Source organism: Petaurus breviceps, unplaced genomic scaffold (genome assembly GCF_028583685.1).
Source record: "Petaurus breviceps papuanus isolate PSGF00001 unplaced genomic scaffold, PetGlider_PUasm1.0 90065, whole genome shotgun sequence".
Classification (NCBI taxonomy): domain Eukaryota; kingdom Metazoa; phylum Chordata; class Mammalia; order Diprotodontia; family Petauridae; genus Petaurus; species Petaurus breviceps.
The window spans coordinates 9,706-26,323 of record NW_027187174.1 but is presented as its reverse complement, the minus strand read 5'-3'; the positions used below and the strand labels follow the sequence as shown (position 1 = coordinate 26,323).

The following is a 16,618-nucleotide window of genomic DNA, read 5'->3' as shown; positions in this document are numbered from 1 at the left end:
AGACTTTGTCTTCTCATGGAGATCAGCTCCTCCCCTGTCACTTCAGGTCTTAGAAAGTTTCCTGGGGGCTGGGTGGAGGAGGGACCCAGAGATTCAGTGACTTGCCCAGGGTCCCACAGCTCTCCTGTGCCCTTCCTTGCTCTCTGCCAACACTCCCATGATGCTCTCCTCTGGGCTGCTCTTCCTTCTCTAAGCTCAGGTGTCTGGGGTTGGTCTAAACTTTCTGCAGCCTTGGGTGTGGCTGATAGTGGGGAGAAAGGTGATGTCTCCAGGCACAGCTGAAGCTCTCACTGATCTTGTTTGCCACCTTTACCATAAATCTTACCCCATCAGACTAATCTCACAGTGCTCTGGGAGAACTGAATGCATGCATTCCTCTGTCCCTAGCTGCTGATGGTGGATAATGTGGGACTGGAAACCAGGAAGGCTTGAGTGTGAAAATTGCCTCAGCTGTTCACTGGCTATGTGATCCAGGCCTAGTCATTTGCCTCCCCCAGCCTCATTTACCTTCTCTGTGAAATGGAGATAAAAGAAACACCTAGTTCCCAACATTACTGTGAAGAAAGCAGGAGGGGACATTCATAAAATGTGATAGATAAAGGCTAGTTATGATCCTTTTTCTTATTCTTTCCCCACTGAGGAGCTTCCCATCTTCTCCCTTTAGGACCTAGGAGTTTGCCTGTTGCAGCCTCTGGGCTTCCTGCCTCCACTGGGCCCTCATGTCTCACCTTTCCCTTGCAGGCTTCTCCCTTGGCTCCACTGTGCAGTCTCACACAAAGGGCATCTGGATGTGGTGTGTCCCTCACCCCAGAAAACCTGACCATATCTTAGTTCTGCTTGATACTGAGGGCCTTGGAGACGTGGAAAAGGTAAATTAATTAGGGACATTCTTCTCACTCAATTCCCCTCCCTGTCTCTGCCTGATCTAAGAAGGAATGACCCCTTACACCTGGCAGGCCTGTGTGTGAGGAGGACAAACTATTGCCAAGAGAGGCTTGTGTGATGTCTCCATGGGATAATCAAGCTGGGTGAGTCCTGGGCTTCATCCTGGGCTCTGAGATGCTACCATCACATTGAGGAGGAAAGGCCATACCATGTCACATAAAGGACCCTTCACAGGGTCCTACTACTCTCATTGTATCAAGGACTTCCCAAAAGCTCCAACTGCAGAAAAAGATGGGCCAAAAGAGGAAGTTGACCAAAAACCCAAGATGAGGCTGACACTGGATATAAGGTCAGACTGATTGTGTGGGAATCCTGTTTCTTGCAGACAATTCCCATTTCTTTTTTTTCTGAGGGGAGAATTCAAGGCAATTGGGGTTAAGTGACTTGCCCAAGGTCACACAGGTGGTTAAGTATCAAGTATCTGAAGTCACATTTGAACTCAGGTCCTCCTGACTTCACAGCTGGTGCTCTATTCACTGTGCCACCTAACTGCCCTGGTTCCCATTTCTTTAAAAGGCTTCTGAAGCCCCACTTCTGAACTTGTTCCCCCAGGCTATAAATTCACTAGTGAATAAAAAAAACAACAACCAGTGTACCTAGTAGCAAGCATTTACTAAGAGCCTACTCCTTGCTCGGCTCAGAGGACAAAAATACCAAAGTCACTCAGTCTCTGCCTTCAAGGAGCATCCAGGGGACATAGTGGCTAGAGTGCTAGACTTGGGGTTGGAAAGATCTGACTGAATTCTACCTCAGACAGCCATGTACTATATGACCCTGGGAAAGTCACTTGAACCCTCTCTAACACAGTTTCTCCACTTGTAAAATGGTGATAATAATAGCACCCACATTTTAGGATCATTGTTGGGCTCAAATGTGATAATCTGTGTAAAATCCTTTGCAAAGCTTATAAACAAATGCAAAGTAATACACACCTATGAGCTATTGGCAGGGTGTATAAAAAAGCCAGGGAAACTGATGATCCCATAACGCCTGATTCCTGGTTGCTTTATTTCATGTGGAAATTCTTGTTCTTCAGGGTTTTTGCAACTGTTAGGGCCCCACACTTCCTCCATGAGTGTCAAAGAACTGAAATTGCTGACTAGAGTATGGGCACCTGAACAGAACCATCTCTCTGTGCAGCTATGCTGGCCTGCTGAGGCCCTACACTCTGTAGTATGAGATTCCTTCCCAAGTGGGCTTATCCCCATCGAGGTCCACATTCAGGAGTATAATCTCAAGAGGAAAGTGTGAAGTCTTAAGAGCAAAGGTCCTATTGTCCTCCCCAAGAGGACTATGACCATGCCAAGCCAATGAAAAAATATACTAAGCAACTAACTATTGCCAGGCCCTGTGCTAAGTGCTGAGGAGACAAACCAGAAAAGGAAAGAGAAAAAGAAGTTCACAGGCTGATGAAGCCAAAAGGAAGCTGAAAATGGGGGAGGGAGAGGGGAGATCCTGGGCAAGGGCATGACATTGCATGGAGGCAAAACCAAGCAGAGCTGCTGATAGAAGATGTACAGTCACCTGTAAAGTTCTGATCTGAGCCCCCTCTGAAAGAAGGCTTTGGGAGGCATTACTGCTGTACCCTCCAGCCCTCCAATCAGAACAGAGAGGAAACTTAGGGAGCTGAGAAGGTACTGAGAATGATAATCTCAGATGACCAGCATGGTGATGAGATTTCAGGGGATCAGATGATCCTGGGTGAGGCATGATGGGCATGATGGTCCCTGGAGCCCAAACCACCAACAAATTTCCAAGGTCTTTTCCCTTGGCAATGAAAAAAAAATTTATAGGATTAAAACAATCCCCTCAGCACCCTAAGACTGCTTTCATGTCAGTTGCCCTGGGTAATTTTTTGCCCATCACTATCACTCCTTATACCCTGAACCTGCCAAGAAGATTTCTCCATGTTTCAAAGTTCAACAATGATTAAATGAATTTGTACCATTCAATGTTCTTTATCTAATAGAATTCACACTCTTATAACAGTTAGAACGGCCCTATATCTGTTATCTCATCTTGCCTGTCATGGCTCTAGAATACATGGAAATTAGAAAAAATTAAAATTACAGATATGTATCAACATGGGACCTTTACCATACAAAAAAAGAAACCAGTTAGACTCCTTCTAGTGGTGGTACATGTCTTGAGTGCTGCCAGGCAATCTTTATCGCTATATTTTTCTCTGGCCATCAAGGAGCCACAAACCCCAAAACATACACACACAGAAATTTAGAACCCAAGTAACTGTTGGGGTCCCTCTCATGTCTGTGAAAAAGCATGAAATACAGAGTATATAAATAGCCTCTGAACATAAAATAGAGCCGTGCTAGGAAAGAGGAATTTGTATTTAATCCTAGAGATAATGGGCAGCCACCAGAGTTTCTTGAGCACAGGACTGACATGGTTCAACCTACGCTTTAACATAAAGTCTGTCTCCTTTCACCTACTATTGGGCAGAATTTAACACTGTAAAGGCCCGTCCTTCAACTGGTCATAGAATTCTTGATCTACATCTGGAAAGGGGACCTCAAGGGGATACAAACTAATCACTTCTTTTTACAGAAAAAGGAAGGGAAACCCAGGAAGACTGTGAAATGCATATAGTGTTTGAACTTGTACTGAACAAAAGTGTTTCATAGTCTCTCTTAATCACAGTTTCCACAAAGTCTTTTCACTTGTGTCCTCTCTGGGGATGTCCTGTTCAGACAGAGACTTGGTCCATCCTGAACCTATAAAGAGACAATGGTAGGGATTTTAATTTCATATTCTACTGTGGAGTGCCCAACTTTTCCTTCTTTCCTCTAGTTGCCTAGAGGAAAGTCACTACTCTGGGTGTCGTCATTCTTTTGCTACATGAGGGTGAGATCAATTTGTCTCTTCTGTGCCTTAAAAATTCTGTATAATTGATCAAGCTAAAATGAATGAATGAATGAAAGAGCATTTTCTAAGAACTTGGTATATACAACACATTATACTGAATGCTGGAGATATAAAAAAGGAAGAGAGTTCCTGCTCCCCAGGAGGTCTCATTCTAATGGATGAGACAACACAGAAGAGATTTCAGTTCCAAGCCAGATAGAGAGGTCCCAGGGTCCCTCTTTAGGGTGCAGAGGCAACGCAGTTGGCAATGCCTCTTCTTTAATGTCATTTCCACTAATAAGATCACGTCCGTTTTCGCTCTTGAGCTGTCTGAGAATGCCAAGGATTTGGGTAGCAAAAACATTCTTTCCTTAATCTTTAGTAGTTGTGGCTTCGGTACCAAAAGAGGCATTTATAGGGAGGCACATCTACTGAGGTTTCTACCCAGTATGATGGGAGCTGGGGTTGGGCTGCCAGTAGGATTGGTGATCTGCCCTTTCCAAGTCCTCTTGGGTCTGCTTACTGGTAGAGGTTAGTGTTGGTCGTGGCAAAGAAGGAAAGCCCTTTATCTGAAATGATTTCTCTCTTCAATATGATCTTTCCTTAGATCATCACATTAGTGTCCAGGATGGAAAGTGCTTGACTGAGGTGGCATTGTTATTCTAAGAGGCAGAGCAATCTTGGGTTCAGAGCCCTGGGTTCTCTCTCTCCAAATCTTAAGGAAGTTGGTAGTCAAGTTAATGTCAAGAGTCTTGTTGCCTGACACAGGCTACCTCCTGCCTCTCCCTTGGGTGTCTTGCTTGCTTGGTGAAACCAAATGACCAGGTGGAATTTATTCCAGGAACTCAAGGCTGGTTCAAAGTGATAAAAAAAAAAAAAAACTATCAACATAACTGACCATCTCAATAATGAAACCAACAGAAATCATGATTGTCTCAATAAATGCAGAAAAAGTCATTGACAAAATACAGTGCCCATTCCTATTAAAAACTCTAGAAAACAGTAGAGATATGTAGAGCTTACCTTAAAAAGATAAGTAGTATGTTTCTAAAACCAACAGTAAGTATTACACCAAATGGCAATAAGGTAGAGGTCTTCCCAATACAATTAGGGGTAAAGCAAAGAAGCCTAGTATTGCCACTATTATTCAATATTGTGCTTAAAATTCTAGCTATAGCAATGAGAGGGAAAAAGAAATAGAAGGAATGAGAATAGGCAACGAGGAAACAAAATTATCAGTCTTTGCAGGTGATATGATGGTATACATAGAGAATCAACTAAAAAACTAGCAGAAATAATTAACAATTTCAGAAAAGTTGAAGGATATAAAATGAATCCACATAAATGATCAGAATTTCTATATATTACCCACAAAGTCAAGCAACAAGAGATAGAAAGAGAAGTTCCCCCTCAAAAACTGCAGACAACAGAAAATACATGGGATTCTACTGGCCAAGACAATCCCAGGAACTATAGGAACACAGTTACACAACGCTTTTCACACAAATACCCTCAGATCTATACAACTGGGAAATAGTCATTGTTCGTGAATAAGTCAAGCCAATATAATAAAATAAAAGCTTACCTAAATTAATCTATTTTTTCATTGCCTTACCAAGCAAACTAATAAAAAGTTATCTTATGAAGCTAGAAAAAAATAATAACTAAATTCACCTGGAAGAACAAAAGGTCAAGAATATCAAGGGAGTCAATGAAAAAAAATGTAAAAGAAGGTGGTCTAGCCTTACCAGATCTCAAACTGTATTATAAAGTGGCAATTATCAAAACAATTTAATACTGGCTGAGAAAAAGTGTGGTGGATCAGTGGAATAGATTAGATATACAATACACTGTAGTAAATGATCATAGTAATCTAAGATATGATAAACCCCCAAATCCACGCTTTTGGGACAAAAACTCATTATTAGACAAAAAGTAGGTGGGTGGCTAGGACTAGAAACAGTATGGCAGAAGCTGGGTATAGACTAACAACTCATATTGTATACCAAGATAAGGTCAAAATGGGTACATGATTTACATATAAAAAAAAGATACCAAAACCAAATCAGGAGAGCCTGGAATAGTTTACCTACCACATCTATGGGTAAGGGATGAATTTAAGACAAAACAAGATAAAGAAAGCCTCACAAAACATAAAATGCATAATTTTGATTAAATAAAATTTAAAAGTTTTTACACAAACAAAACCAATGCAACCAAAATGAGAAAGAGAGCAGGTAACTGGGGATAAATTCTCTCTAGCAAGTATCTTTAATAGAGGACTCATTTCTCAAAGATATAGAGAACTGAATCAAATTTGTAAGAAAACAAATCATTCCCCAATTGGTCAAAGGATATGAACAGGCAGTTTTCAGACAAAGAAATCAAAGCTACCTGGAGTCATCTTAAAAAATGCTCCAAATCACTATTGATTAGAGAAATACAAAATAAAACAACTCTGAGGTACCACCTCACCCCTATCAGGTTGACTAATATGACAAAAAAAAAACCCAGCAAAATGATAAGTGTTAGAAAGGATGTGGAAAAATTGAGACCCTAAGGCACTGTTGGCAGAGTTGTGAACTGATCCAACTGTTCAGGAAAGCAAATAAGAACAATGCCTAAAGGGCAATCAAACTGTGTATAACCTTTGTTCCAGCAATACCAGTACCAGGTCTGCATTCCAAAGAGATCATATAAAAGAGAAGAGGACCTACATGTACCAAAAAAAATTATAGCAGTTCATTTTGTGGTGCCAAAGAATTGGAAATTGAGGGTATGCCCATCAATTTTGGAATGGCTGAACAAATTGTGGTGTAAGATTGTGATGGAATATTATTGTGCTATATAAGATATGCAGGGGGATTATAAAAATATCTGGAGAGTTTTTGAACTGATGCAAAGTGAAGTGAACAGAACCAGGAGAACATTGTATACATTAGCAGCAATATTGTAGGATAAAGAACTATGAATAACAGCTATTCACAGCAATACAATGATCCAAAAGAATCCCAAAGGACTTGTGAAAAAACATGCTATCTGCTTCCAGAGAAAGAACCGATATCTGAATACAGACTAAAGCATACTATTTTTCTTTTATTTCTTTCTTCCTTCCCTCCTTCCTCTTCCTTTCATTCTTTTAAAAAATTGTTCAAGTTTTCTTGTACAAATTGAATAATATGGAAATATTATACATGATTGCACATAACCTATATCAGATCGCTTGCCATCTCAGGAATGGGGAAGGGGAGAAAGCACAGGATAGGATTTGGAACTTGAAACTTAAAAAAAGCAAAGGTCAAAATTGTTTTAACATGAAGAAAGAATGAAATATTATTTATTATTTGAAAAAAAGTGAATGCAAAAATAGGCTCCAGCTTCTGTCGATCTTTTTCTTACTGGCTAGATTAGAAAGTTGACCAGATAAAATAAAGACTGACAGATAGAAAGATAGATTAGATAGATAGATAGATAGATAGATAGATAGATAGATAGATAGATAGATAGATAGATAGATAGATAGATAATTTCTCAGGCTCCAACCCTAAGACATTAAATCTTTAACAGATGAGTATTCCCTGACTCCAGTGGAACTGACCACTGACTCTAAGGGTCATACAGTATCATGCATGAAGGGATGAATAATAGGCTCACTTACATAATCTGTTTTGTAGGGTGACTCCAAGAATGACTCCTGGATCTTCGCCCTGGCCATCCTACTCAGCAGTACTTTTGTCTACAACAGCATGAACACCATCAATCACCAGGCCTTGGAGCAGATGCAGTATCCTTTCTGTACTTCAGAACATCCAAAACATCTTCAAAGCTAATGTTCTGTCACCAAGAGAGATGATAAACTATTCACCCTTGAGGAGTTGTCATCATGAGTTATTTTGCCCAGAAATACCCATCACTAGGTGGCCAAGCTATTGGAGTCACTGTCCCCAAACCAGACTGGCTGATCCTCACATAACAGCCTTGCAACAGGCCCACAAATGAAGCTCTAGGTGGACCTTGGGTGAGCTTGTCATTATATAAAAGTATTCCACTTCCATGTTCAATAACTCTGAAATGTCGATCATTCTATCTTTCCCTCTGCCTTATCACTGCCAAGCCTCTTTTTCTCCCCTCTTCCTCATCTCACATCACTCATTTGTCTTCCTTTATACCCCATCCTTCACCCCTGCCTCACATGAAGAGGTGGCCCCTGTCCTTGCCAAAGCAAATGCCTTGCATGTTCCCTTGATTGCATCTCACTCTGTCTTTTCTAACAGGTTTTCCTTTCTATCATCATTGCTCTTTCAATAATCTTCAATCTCTCCCTATTGGCTGCTTCTGTCACCTACAAAATCAGTCATATTTTCTCCATTCTTAAAATCTTTCACTCGATGCTATCAATTATCTCAAAAAGCCACAATCCTATTTCTCTGCTTTCCTTCCCAGTGAAACTCATTGAGGTGGTTTTCTATAATCAGTGCCTCTGCATCCCTTCCTCTCACTCTCTTCTATGGCCTGTGCAATTTGCATTCTGACCTCACCATTCAACTGAACCTCCTCTATTGAGAATTGCCAATAATTTCTAAATTACCATATCTACCAGTCTTTTCTCAATCCTCATTCTTCTTGACTTCTCTGCAACCTTTGCCACTATTGGTCAAGCTCTTGGGCTCCTTGAGAACAGACACTGTGTTTTTGGCTTTATTTGTATGCCTATCACTTATAATACTGTCTGATGCATAGTGGGCATTTAATAAATGTTTCTTGACTGGCTGGATCAGTACAAGAACTTGTATTCAAGTACTATAGCAATCAAGAATAATAAGGAGACCTGAGGTCTCACCAAGTTGACTGAAGAAACATCAGGTTGATCAGGGACTCCCCTGAAAAGCTCTTCCTTTTCCCCTTCTACATCTATCGTTGAAATTCCATGAGTTACAGAAGGAAAGGTGGGGGGGAGAATCTATAAAACTCACTGCAGGGAAGGAAAGATCCCACAAGTAAAACTGGGAGGTGAAAAGGCTGGTGGGTGTTTCCTTTTCCTTAACCATGATCTTAGATATGTGACAGAGCTGACAGAGCTAATCAAGGTCAAATCCTCACCTAATGCTGTTGGAGAAGACTCAGCAGAGTTTGTGGGCTTCTTCCCAGACTTTGTGTGGACTGTGCGGGATTTTACCCTGGAGCTTAAGCTAGATGGCCACCCCATTAACCCAGATGAGTACCTGGAAAATGCCTTGAAACTCAGTAGAGGTAATTTATTAAGATTTAAACTTGGACCATGGGTGGCCTTGGCAATAAAGGGGGAAGTGACACCAAGCTTTTTGCTTTTTTTTTTTGGAGCTTAGCCATTTACTCCTGGAGGCTGAAAGCAATCAAGGCTCTCATGGCTTTGTTGAGGGTCAGTTAGTCTCTTTTTCCATATTTTTTCCATAATTTAGTGACCTCTCCCAAGGGCAACTGGTCCCTGAGATAACTGATTTTTGCCAACTTCTGTGATGGGTTTGTATCTTATGAACTTACAAAAGGAGGCTGATGCTTCTGTATATTCTGCAGGTGGCTGGTGAACATGAAATTTCAATGAAAGGGAATGGTGTGATTTTAACGGCTATTTTATTCAGTCCAGGGCATAGCCTGAGTAATTTGTCCTCTCTAGTAACATCATAGATCTTGTTCATAACAAGAGATAGATAGCCATATCCTTGAGAAGGTATGTTGTGCATCAAAATAGGAATGGCATTTGGAGTTAGAGGCCCTAGGCTGAAATTAAACCTCTGGTGCTTACTGCACATGTGACTTTGGGCAATTTGGGCATTTAAAGTGTCTAAGCCTCACTTTCCAAATCTGTAAAATGAAGAGTTTGGACCCCAATATATCCAAAATCTCTAGCTACACATCCATTAGCTAGGGAGGATATAAGGTTTCTCCCCTTGAGAATTCTAGAGAAACACTGGCTATTCTCTCTCTAATGTATCTTGCTCATCCCAAGGATTTCTGACTGACCGTCAGATGCTCCCTTTCAACCCTGTCATTGCTCCAGTAGCCTTTCTTCTTCTAACACTTCACTAGGGGTAATAAATCTAACTGTACAAATCTCTAATCATGCACTATTTTCATTGTGGGCTGGTAACTCCTGTATGGCATACAGGCAGGGATGCTGATCTCACTGGAAATGGCTCTAAATCATGTTTTGCAATGAATTCCTTCAATTCCAGTCAAAAGGCATTCATGAAATATCTACTCTATCCAAGGGATTGTGCTAGGTGCTCAGCACAAAGAGGCAATAATGCCTTCTCTCAAAAAGGGTACATGGTAGTGGGAGAAAACATGTGAAAGATAAGTAAACAAAAAATATACAGAATAAATGTGGGGAACAAAAGGTAGAAAGGACTAAAGAACCACAAAGATCATCAAAAGACTCTGTAGGAGGTGCTGTCAAAACAGAGGACTGCAGAGAGTTACACGTTCCAAGAGGAAAAGGTGACAGTGAGAAAGCCCAGGCAAAGGAACTCTCTGGCTAGAAATACACAAATGAGTGAAAGGACTATAAAAAACAGAGAACCAGAAGGCTGGCATGATTGAAATAGAGAATGGAAGGAGAATAATATGAATCCAATCTAGAATGATTAGAACCAGACTAGGAAAGATTTAATAGCAAAGAGTCAGGTTTGCATTTGTTTCCATAGGCATTAAGGAAGCACAGTAGCTAGCATCTTGAGTCAGACAGCACCATGACTTCTTCATCCAATACATCAGTTTGGTAATGTGTGTGCATTAAGTAGGAGAGAAGAGGAAGTGAAGGCTGAAAGAGCAGTTGAGAGGCTACTGCAAAAGTCCAGGTGAGAGGGAATGAGGACCTGAGCTCAGGGGAATATGGGGTGCAAGCAGAGAGAAGGCAATGAATTCAATAGATGTTATGGGAGTAGAATGTAACCAACTGGTTATAAAGGATATGAATGAGAAACAATGTTGAAAGTGACTTCTAAGACAGTTCTCTCTGAGTGGCTCATTCTCTTTGTAGTTGTAGAATTGTTATTGACTTCATACAAAATGCATTTCCTTTTATTAACCTGATCTCAGTCTTCAATTCTTGGGTCTCATACATTTTAGGGAGCCACAATTCTCTTTCTGAATTATCTATAATTCGTCCAATAATTTTCCAAATTCCATCTAATCACATCTCTGAACTATAAATCTGTGAGAGGCTCCATTCAGATTTGGGGCAAATCCATTTTCTCTACATGTTTTTAAGTGTTTCCTATCACAATATATTATCCTTACAAGAAAGTGTTTGATTTCTAATAATCTCTCCCTAAATCAGTTCAGTTTTTAAAATTCTGTTTCTATCATTCTAAGTTAGGACTGATACATGAAGACTTGACTATGTATCTTCATCACCCTCTTGTTCCAGGCCTGTGCCTTACCATGATCTCTGTCTCCCTATCCCTCAGGTACGCATCCCAGAGTTCAAATGGCCAACCTTCCACGAGAGTGCATCAGAAAATTCTTTCCAAAACGGAAGTGTTTTACATTTGACCGACCAACAAATGATAAGTCACTTTTAGCCCAACTTGAAAATGTCCAAGAAAGTCAGCTGGAGCCTGAATTCAAGGATCAGGCAGACAACTTCTGCTCTTACATTTTTTCCAATGCAAAACCCAAGACCCTTAGTGGGGGCATCGTAGTCAATGGAAATAGTGAGTTTTATTTGCTCTAATGCATACTTGATTAGGATTGGATATGCATTCTTTGTTTCTTTGCATGTGTGCAGGTATCATAAGATTTTTGTCTTAAGTTCTTTATGGTTTTGGTTTTCATTGTTCTTGTTTTCCTAGCTTTCAGTTTAAAAATGTCTAGGAAAATGCACTTTAAGACAATGCCAGTGATGTTTGATGGAGACTAAATTCTATTAAATTAAGTTAGAGAGGAACCACAGGTGTAGAGAAAAGCAATTGCCTTAATTCTCCAAAGGTGAAGTGAATGAATTTAGCAAATAACCCAGGGACTTTGACTTCTATTTCTGACGATGTTCTAGAGCACATTATTAAGGGGATGATTGGTAAGCATTAAGGAAGAGAAGCAGTGTCAATAAAATCCTGCAGATTACTCAAATTTTCTGGTTTGATACTGTAACTGGATTGATGTAAATCAGAGGAATAGTGACAACTTAACATAGATTTCAACAGAATATTTAACACTGTGACATGCTATGATTATGAACAAGACAGAGATATAAAAAAGATGGTGATACTGTTAGGTAGATTTGGAACATATTAAATGACCCAATCCCCAAAAGAGCCCTTAAAATGAAGGGAAGTCTATAATGCCATGCCTCAAGTTTGTATAACATTCTCAATAACGTTGACAAAGTTAAAGATGATGCAATTGGAATGGTGATCCAATGTGCAGATGGCATAGAGCTCAGAAGAACTGATACAATGAATGAAAGAAATGAGATACAATGTTATCTGAAAGAATAAAACAATGATTCCAAATGAATGATGGAACCTGATAAGAATAAATGCAGAGTTTTCCATTTGGAAATAACCCAGAGGAATAGAGATGGAAAATAGTTCTTGGGGAAAAGATCTGCAGTAGCCTCAAATGCAAAGTTATCCAATGTTGTCATTGCCAAGAATGAGCCAAGTATTTGGATCCAGTTAGGTCACACCAAGTATTCTGTGTTCAGTTCTAGGGACCTCACTTTAGGAAACACATAGACAAAGTCAAACATTTCTATAAAAGGACAACTAAAACCAGTGAATGGACTGAAGTTTACACATGAACAGGCCCATGGATGAAGGTTTCCCCTTGACCCCAGAAGTCAAAATTAGAAGGAATTGGTAGAATTTGCCAAGATAATCGAGTGACAAATAATCGAGACTTCCTAATCATTTAAATTGTTAAAAAGTAGAAGAGGCTGTCTTGAGTCATCATGCTCTGCCCTTAAGTAAAAATTACCCAGCTCTGATTAGAAGTCACTTGCTAAGAATACTGCCAAAGAGATCTTTGACCAGGTATGGGTTCTACCAGATAATTAACGCAGAGAAAATTGAATGAAGTTTCTCTTTGCCTCATCTTCCATTTGATCTTGTCTATTAGGGTTGGGAAAGCTGCTGGAGACCTATGTGAAGACAATCTCTAGTGGAGACATTCCCTGTCTGGAGAATGCAGTGCTGGCATTGGCTGAGACTGAGAACTCAGCTGCTGTGCAAAAAGCTACCCAGCATTATGTAGAGCAGATGGTCCTAAAGGTGGACTTCCCCACAGAAACCCTCCAGGATCTGCTAAACCTACACACAGATTGTGAGAAAGAAGCCATCTCAGTTTTCATGAAGCATTCATTCAAGGATGACACACAGAAGTTCCAGAAGGAACTGGTGGTATGTCCTCTCAGTTATTTGTACTTCTCACTTACCTCTCTTTTCTGAGTGAAACCTAGAGACTGGTCAGATTCTTTCCAATTATTTCCACTTTCAGGCCTGCATCCCCAGCTTATAAGAGAAGAGCCTGATCTCTCCAGAGATCAAGAGGCATGAAGGCCTAAATCTCCCTTGCCATGAAAAGATGCTCCCTCCTGGTAACACACTTAAACCAGTTGCTTCTTAGAAGACAAAATACCACCCTCTCACATGTTTGCTGAATAGATGGCATCATGGCTCTCTCAGAGCACCCTGCACTTCTTCTCGAGCTCATACACTCACTCCTCTCTCCACACCTTCCCACCCCCGGCACCCTGGACTCCTTCTAGGAGTATCTCCTGCTAGTACAAATGTCTGTTCAGTCTGACTTAGCCTGGTAGTTCGCACTTGACCCACACCAAAGGGAGAGGAATTATTATAGGCTTTCAGGACTGACAGGGACATGGAGGGTCATTTGGAGAGTGAGGACTTTGGTCCCCAAAGAGGATAGGTAACTTGTCCATGGTGACCTAGATGGAGAGGAGCAGATTTAAAACTTGAGCCCTCTCAGTTCTCAGGTCAGAATTGTCAGTTTTATTCTGCCACATTATACATCTTTCCAGAAAAACAAATGCAGGTAGAACTTCTCTCAACAGTATCTTTAGAATCTCACTCTCTCCCCAATGAAACAGGGCACTTTGATAGACTTTGAGGCATCATATCAATCATTATTTGTCATTGTCATTACTGTTATGTTGCGTCCTTTTCCCTGATCGTCTTTCTCTCCTTCTCACTGGCAGGAAATCTTAGAATCCAAGAAAGACGATTTCATACACCAAAATGAGAAAGAGTCAACCACAAAGTGTCAAACAAAGCTTGAGTACCTCTCACAGACCCTGATGGAAGCCATTTCTCAAGGCACCTTCTCTGTGCCAGGGGGTTACCAGCTCTATAGGAAAGAGAGAGAAAAAATAAAGAACAATTACCATCAAATTCCCAAGAAAGGAGTAAAGGTGAGCAATGACCTGGAGGCCAATAGTGGTGACACTGCAAGGAGGGCTCCATTGATCCCCTGGGTGTTTGAGCACTGACTTTCTCCAACCAATAATCACCCAAGAGATAAATGTCCAGACACTGTTGGCTTTTTAGTTCACATCTCACCTGGAAGTGCTTGACAGAAATCTCTTCTTCCTGCCTAGAGAATGTGCTGTGGAATTTAGGAAGCTAGGCCGTATGAGGGCCATGATAGGCCAGGCCTGATGCAGGCTGACCTAGTACCTCAGGTTCAATCTTGGAATGAAATGAGATGCTCATAGCTGTACCTCCTTGTGGTCTGGTCTTTTGGTGCACACTGACAAGCAGTCACATCCGTGGCCTTTGTGTTTAGTCTCCTGAGTCAATTGTGTCCCCAAAAATGTTTTAAATACCTTTTTAGTAAAAACATATTCTAGCCTATACTGATACTACTCTTGTAACAGAAGGAATGCCCTTCTCAGTATCTGACATGGTCTGAGGGAAATCATGTGTGTCTGTCTAATGTGTCTGTCCAGGCAGATGAGGTCCTCCAAAGGTTTCTACAGTCACTGGCAATGACAGAAGAATCCATCCTGCAGACAGATCAAGCTCTCACTGAACAAGAGAAGGCCTTGGAAGGTACAGGGAGCTGGGGGCTGATGGTCTAGTCAGGGAGGAGATTTGGTGGGCTTGGAACAAAATTATATCTAAGGGCCTCAGTGTGGCATGAAGATTTTCCTGAAATATGTGGGAATCCTTCTTCTCTACTGTTCCAATCCTTGCTGAATTTGAAAAGAGCAACTGTGACTACAACTAGTAGGTCAGAGAGGCTGATGTCCCAGGCTTCCTCAGCTCTCCTTCTCTGGGTCTAATCAAGAAAAGAGAGATTTAGGCATTTCTAGTCTCCTTCTCATAGTCAAGTTTGGTTTCTGAGTTCAGGAAAAAATACTGTGTGTCATCCTCCTGCTCAATGACCTCCAATGACTCCTTATTACTTTCAGGATCATATGCAAATTTCTTCATAATTCCTTCATAAATTACTCCCCAAATTTGCCCTTTCCTATCTTTACTGCTTCTTATACCTTACTGCCCTCCACATATACTAAGTTTCAGCAACACTGATTACTTGCAGTTCCTTAGGCACAACAAGCCATCTCCCCTCTCCAGGCCTTTTCACTAGCTGTCCTCGATTCCACTGATGCTCTACCTCATGCCTATCCCTTGGCATAGATTCAGCTAAAATCCACCTTCTTCAATAGGTCTTTCCTGTCCCTCCAGCTTTTAACATGCCTTCCTGTCTTCCTCATTCATTCATCCCTTGTTCATTCTTATATTTCTGGAATCTACATAATTATTTGGATTCCCTTTCTTCCCTTACACTCTCAGCTCCTTGAAGACAGGAATTGTTTTTAATCTCTGCCTCTTTTTTTCGGTCTCTCAAGGGCTTACCACAGTGTCTGGCCCCTAGCAAGCACTAATAAAAGCTTGTTGACTAACTGACAAGAGAAGGAAACTGGCCTCACCTCATTTAATCTTATGATGCTTTCTATTTCATCAAACAGTTGAACAGGTGAAAAGACAAATAGCAGAGAAGGAGAAGAAGTTGTTGGAACAGCAACAAATGGAAATGCAGCAGAAAATGGAAGCTCAGCAGAGAAGTTATGAAGAAAACATCAAACAATTGGAAAAGAAGATGGAGGAAGAAAGGATCCAGATCCTAAGAGAACAGGAAAAGATTCTGGATCATAAGCTAAAGGTATATGGAGACTGGGGCAGTGTCTGTGCTTAGGAAGCAAAACACCAAATTGTACAGGTCCAGTGACTGTTGTGTCACTCATAGAGCACCCCCAGCTCTCACAATGAGCTGCCCAGGCAAGGCTATTCCAAGTTCAACTTATTCTGCAGGTTCTCACCCTATGAGATTCAAAGTTCAAAAGCTCCTACAAAAGTCTGAGTTTCTCTAGTTAATCAGCAGACACAATTAGGCAAAAACCTAATGCCCAGAGGCTTTTGTTCTACATTCCTTTTGTTACAAGGCTGACAACTTAACATACAATCACCAGTCTAGAGAATGGTCTTCAGTGAATTTTCGCCCATAGGAAATCCGTTAATTTCTCTGAGCCTCAACTGGAATGGGTATTTTCTCTTCAGAAGGTGATCCAGAACCCAGGGACCAAGCTTTTTGGAACAGAGATCTAGGGCCATCCAAATTGATTTGTACATTCAGGTTTAAGTCTATTTTTGAATTCTATTTCCTGGATGCCAGTCTCTGGTATTAGGTCAGAAAGGTCAGAGATCAGAATGCCCTGGCTTAACTTCCATTGCTAAACTTGACACAGATAGCATCCACTAAAGAGTATCCTTTCTGAAAATTGTAGAGGGGTTAAGTTCAAGACCCC

The 16,618-nt window shown here is 40.9% G+C and overlaps 1 protein-coding gene across 2 annotated transcripts in view; it reads left to right on the top strand.

The window, feature by feature from the left end:
- The window catches only part of LOC138176673 (guanylate-binding protein 6-like), a 25,674-nt gene extending 9,651 nt beyond the window's left edge, over nt 1-16,023 (top strand). For both annotated transcript variants that reach the window (XM_069107481.1, XM_069107482.1), the window contains 8 exons: nt 742-869; nt 7,482-7,591; nt 8,864-9,057; nt 11,256-11,501; nt 12,907-13,187; nt 14,006-14,218; nt 14,756-14,858; nt 15,782-16,023. In XM_069107481.1, the coding sequence (XP_068963582.1) occupies nt 742-869; nt 7,482-7,591; nt 8,864-9,057; nt 11,256-11,501; nt 12,907-13,187; nt 14,006-14,218; nt 14,756-14,858; nt 15,782-16,008 (1,502 nt within the window). In that variant the 3' untranslated portion in view covers nt 16,009-16,023. The remainder of the gene's footprint in view (nt 1-741; nt 870-7,481; nt 7,592-8,863; nt 9,058-11,255; nt 11,502-12,906; nt 13,188-14,005; nt 14,219-14,755; nt 14,859-15,781) is intronic.
- The last annotated feature ends 595 nt before the right edge of the window (nt 16,024-16,618 follow it).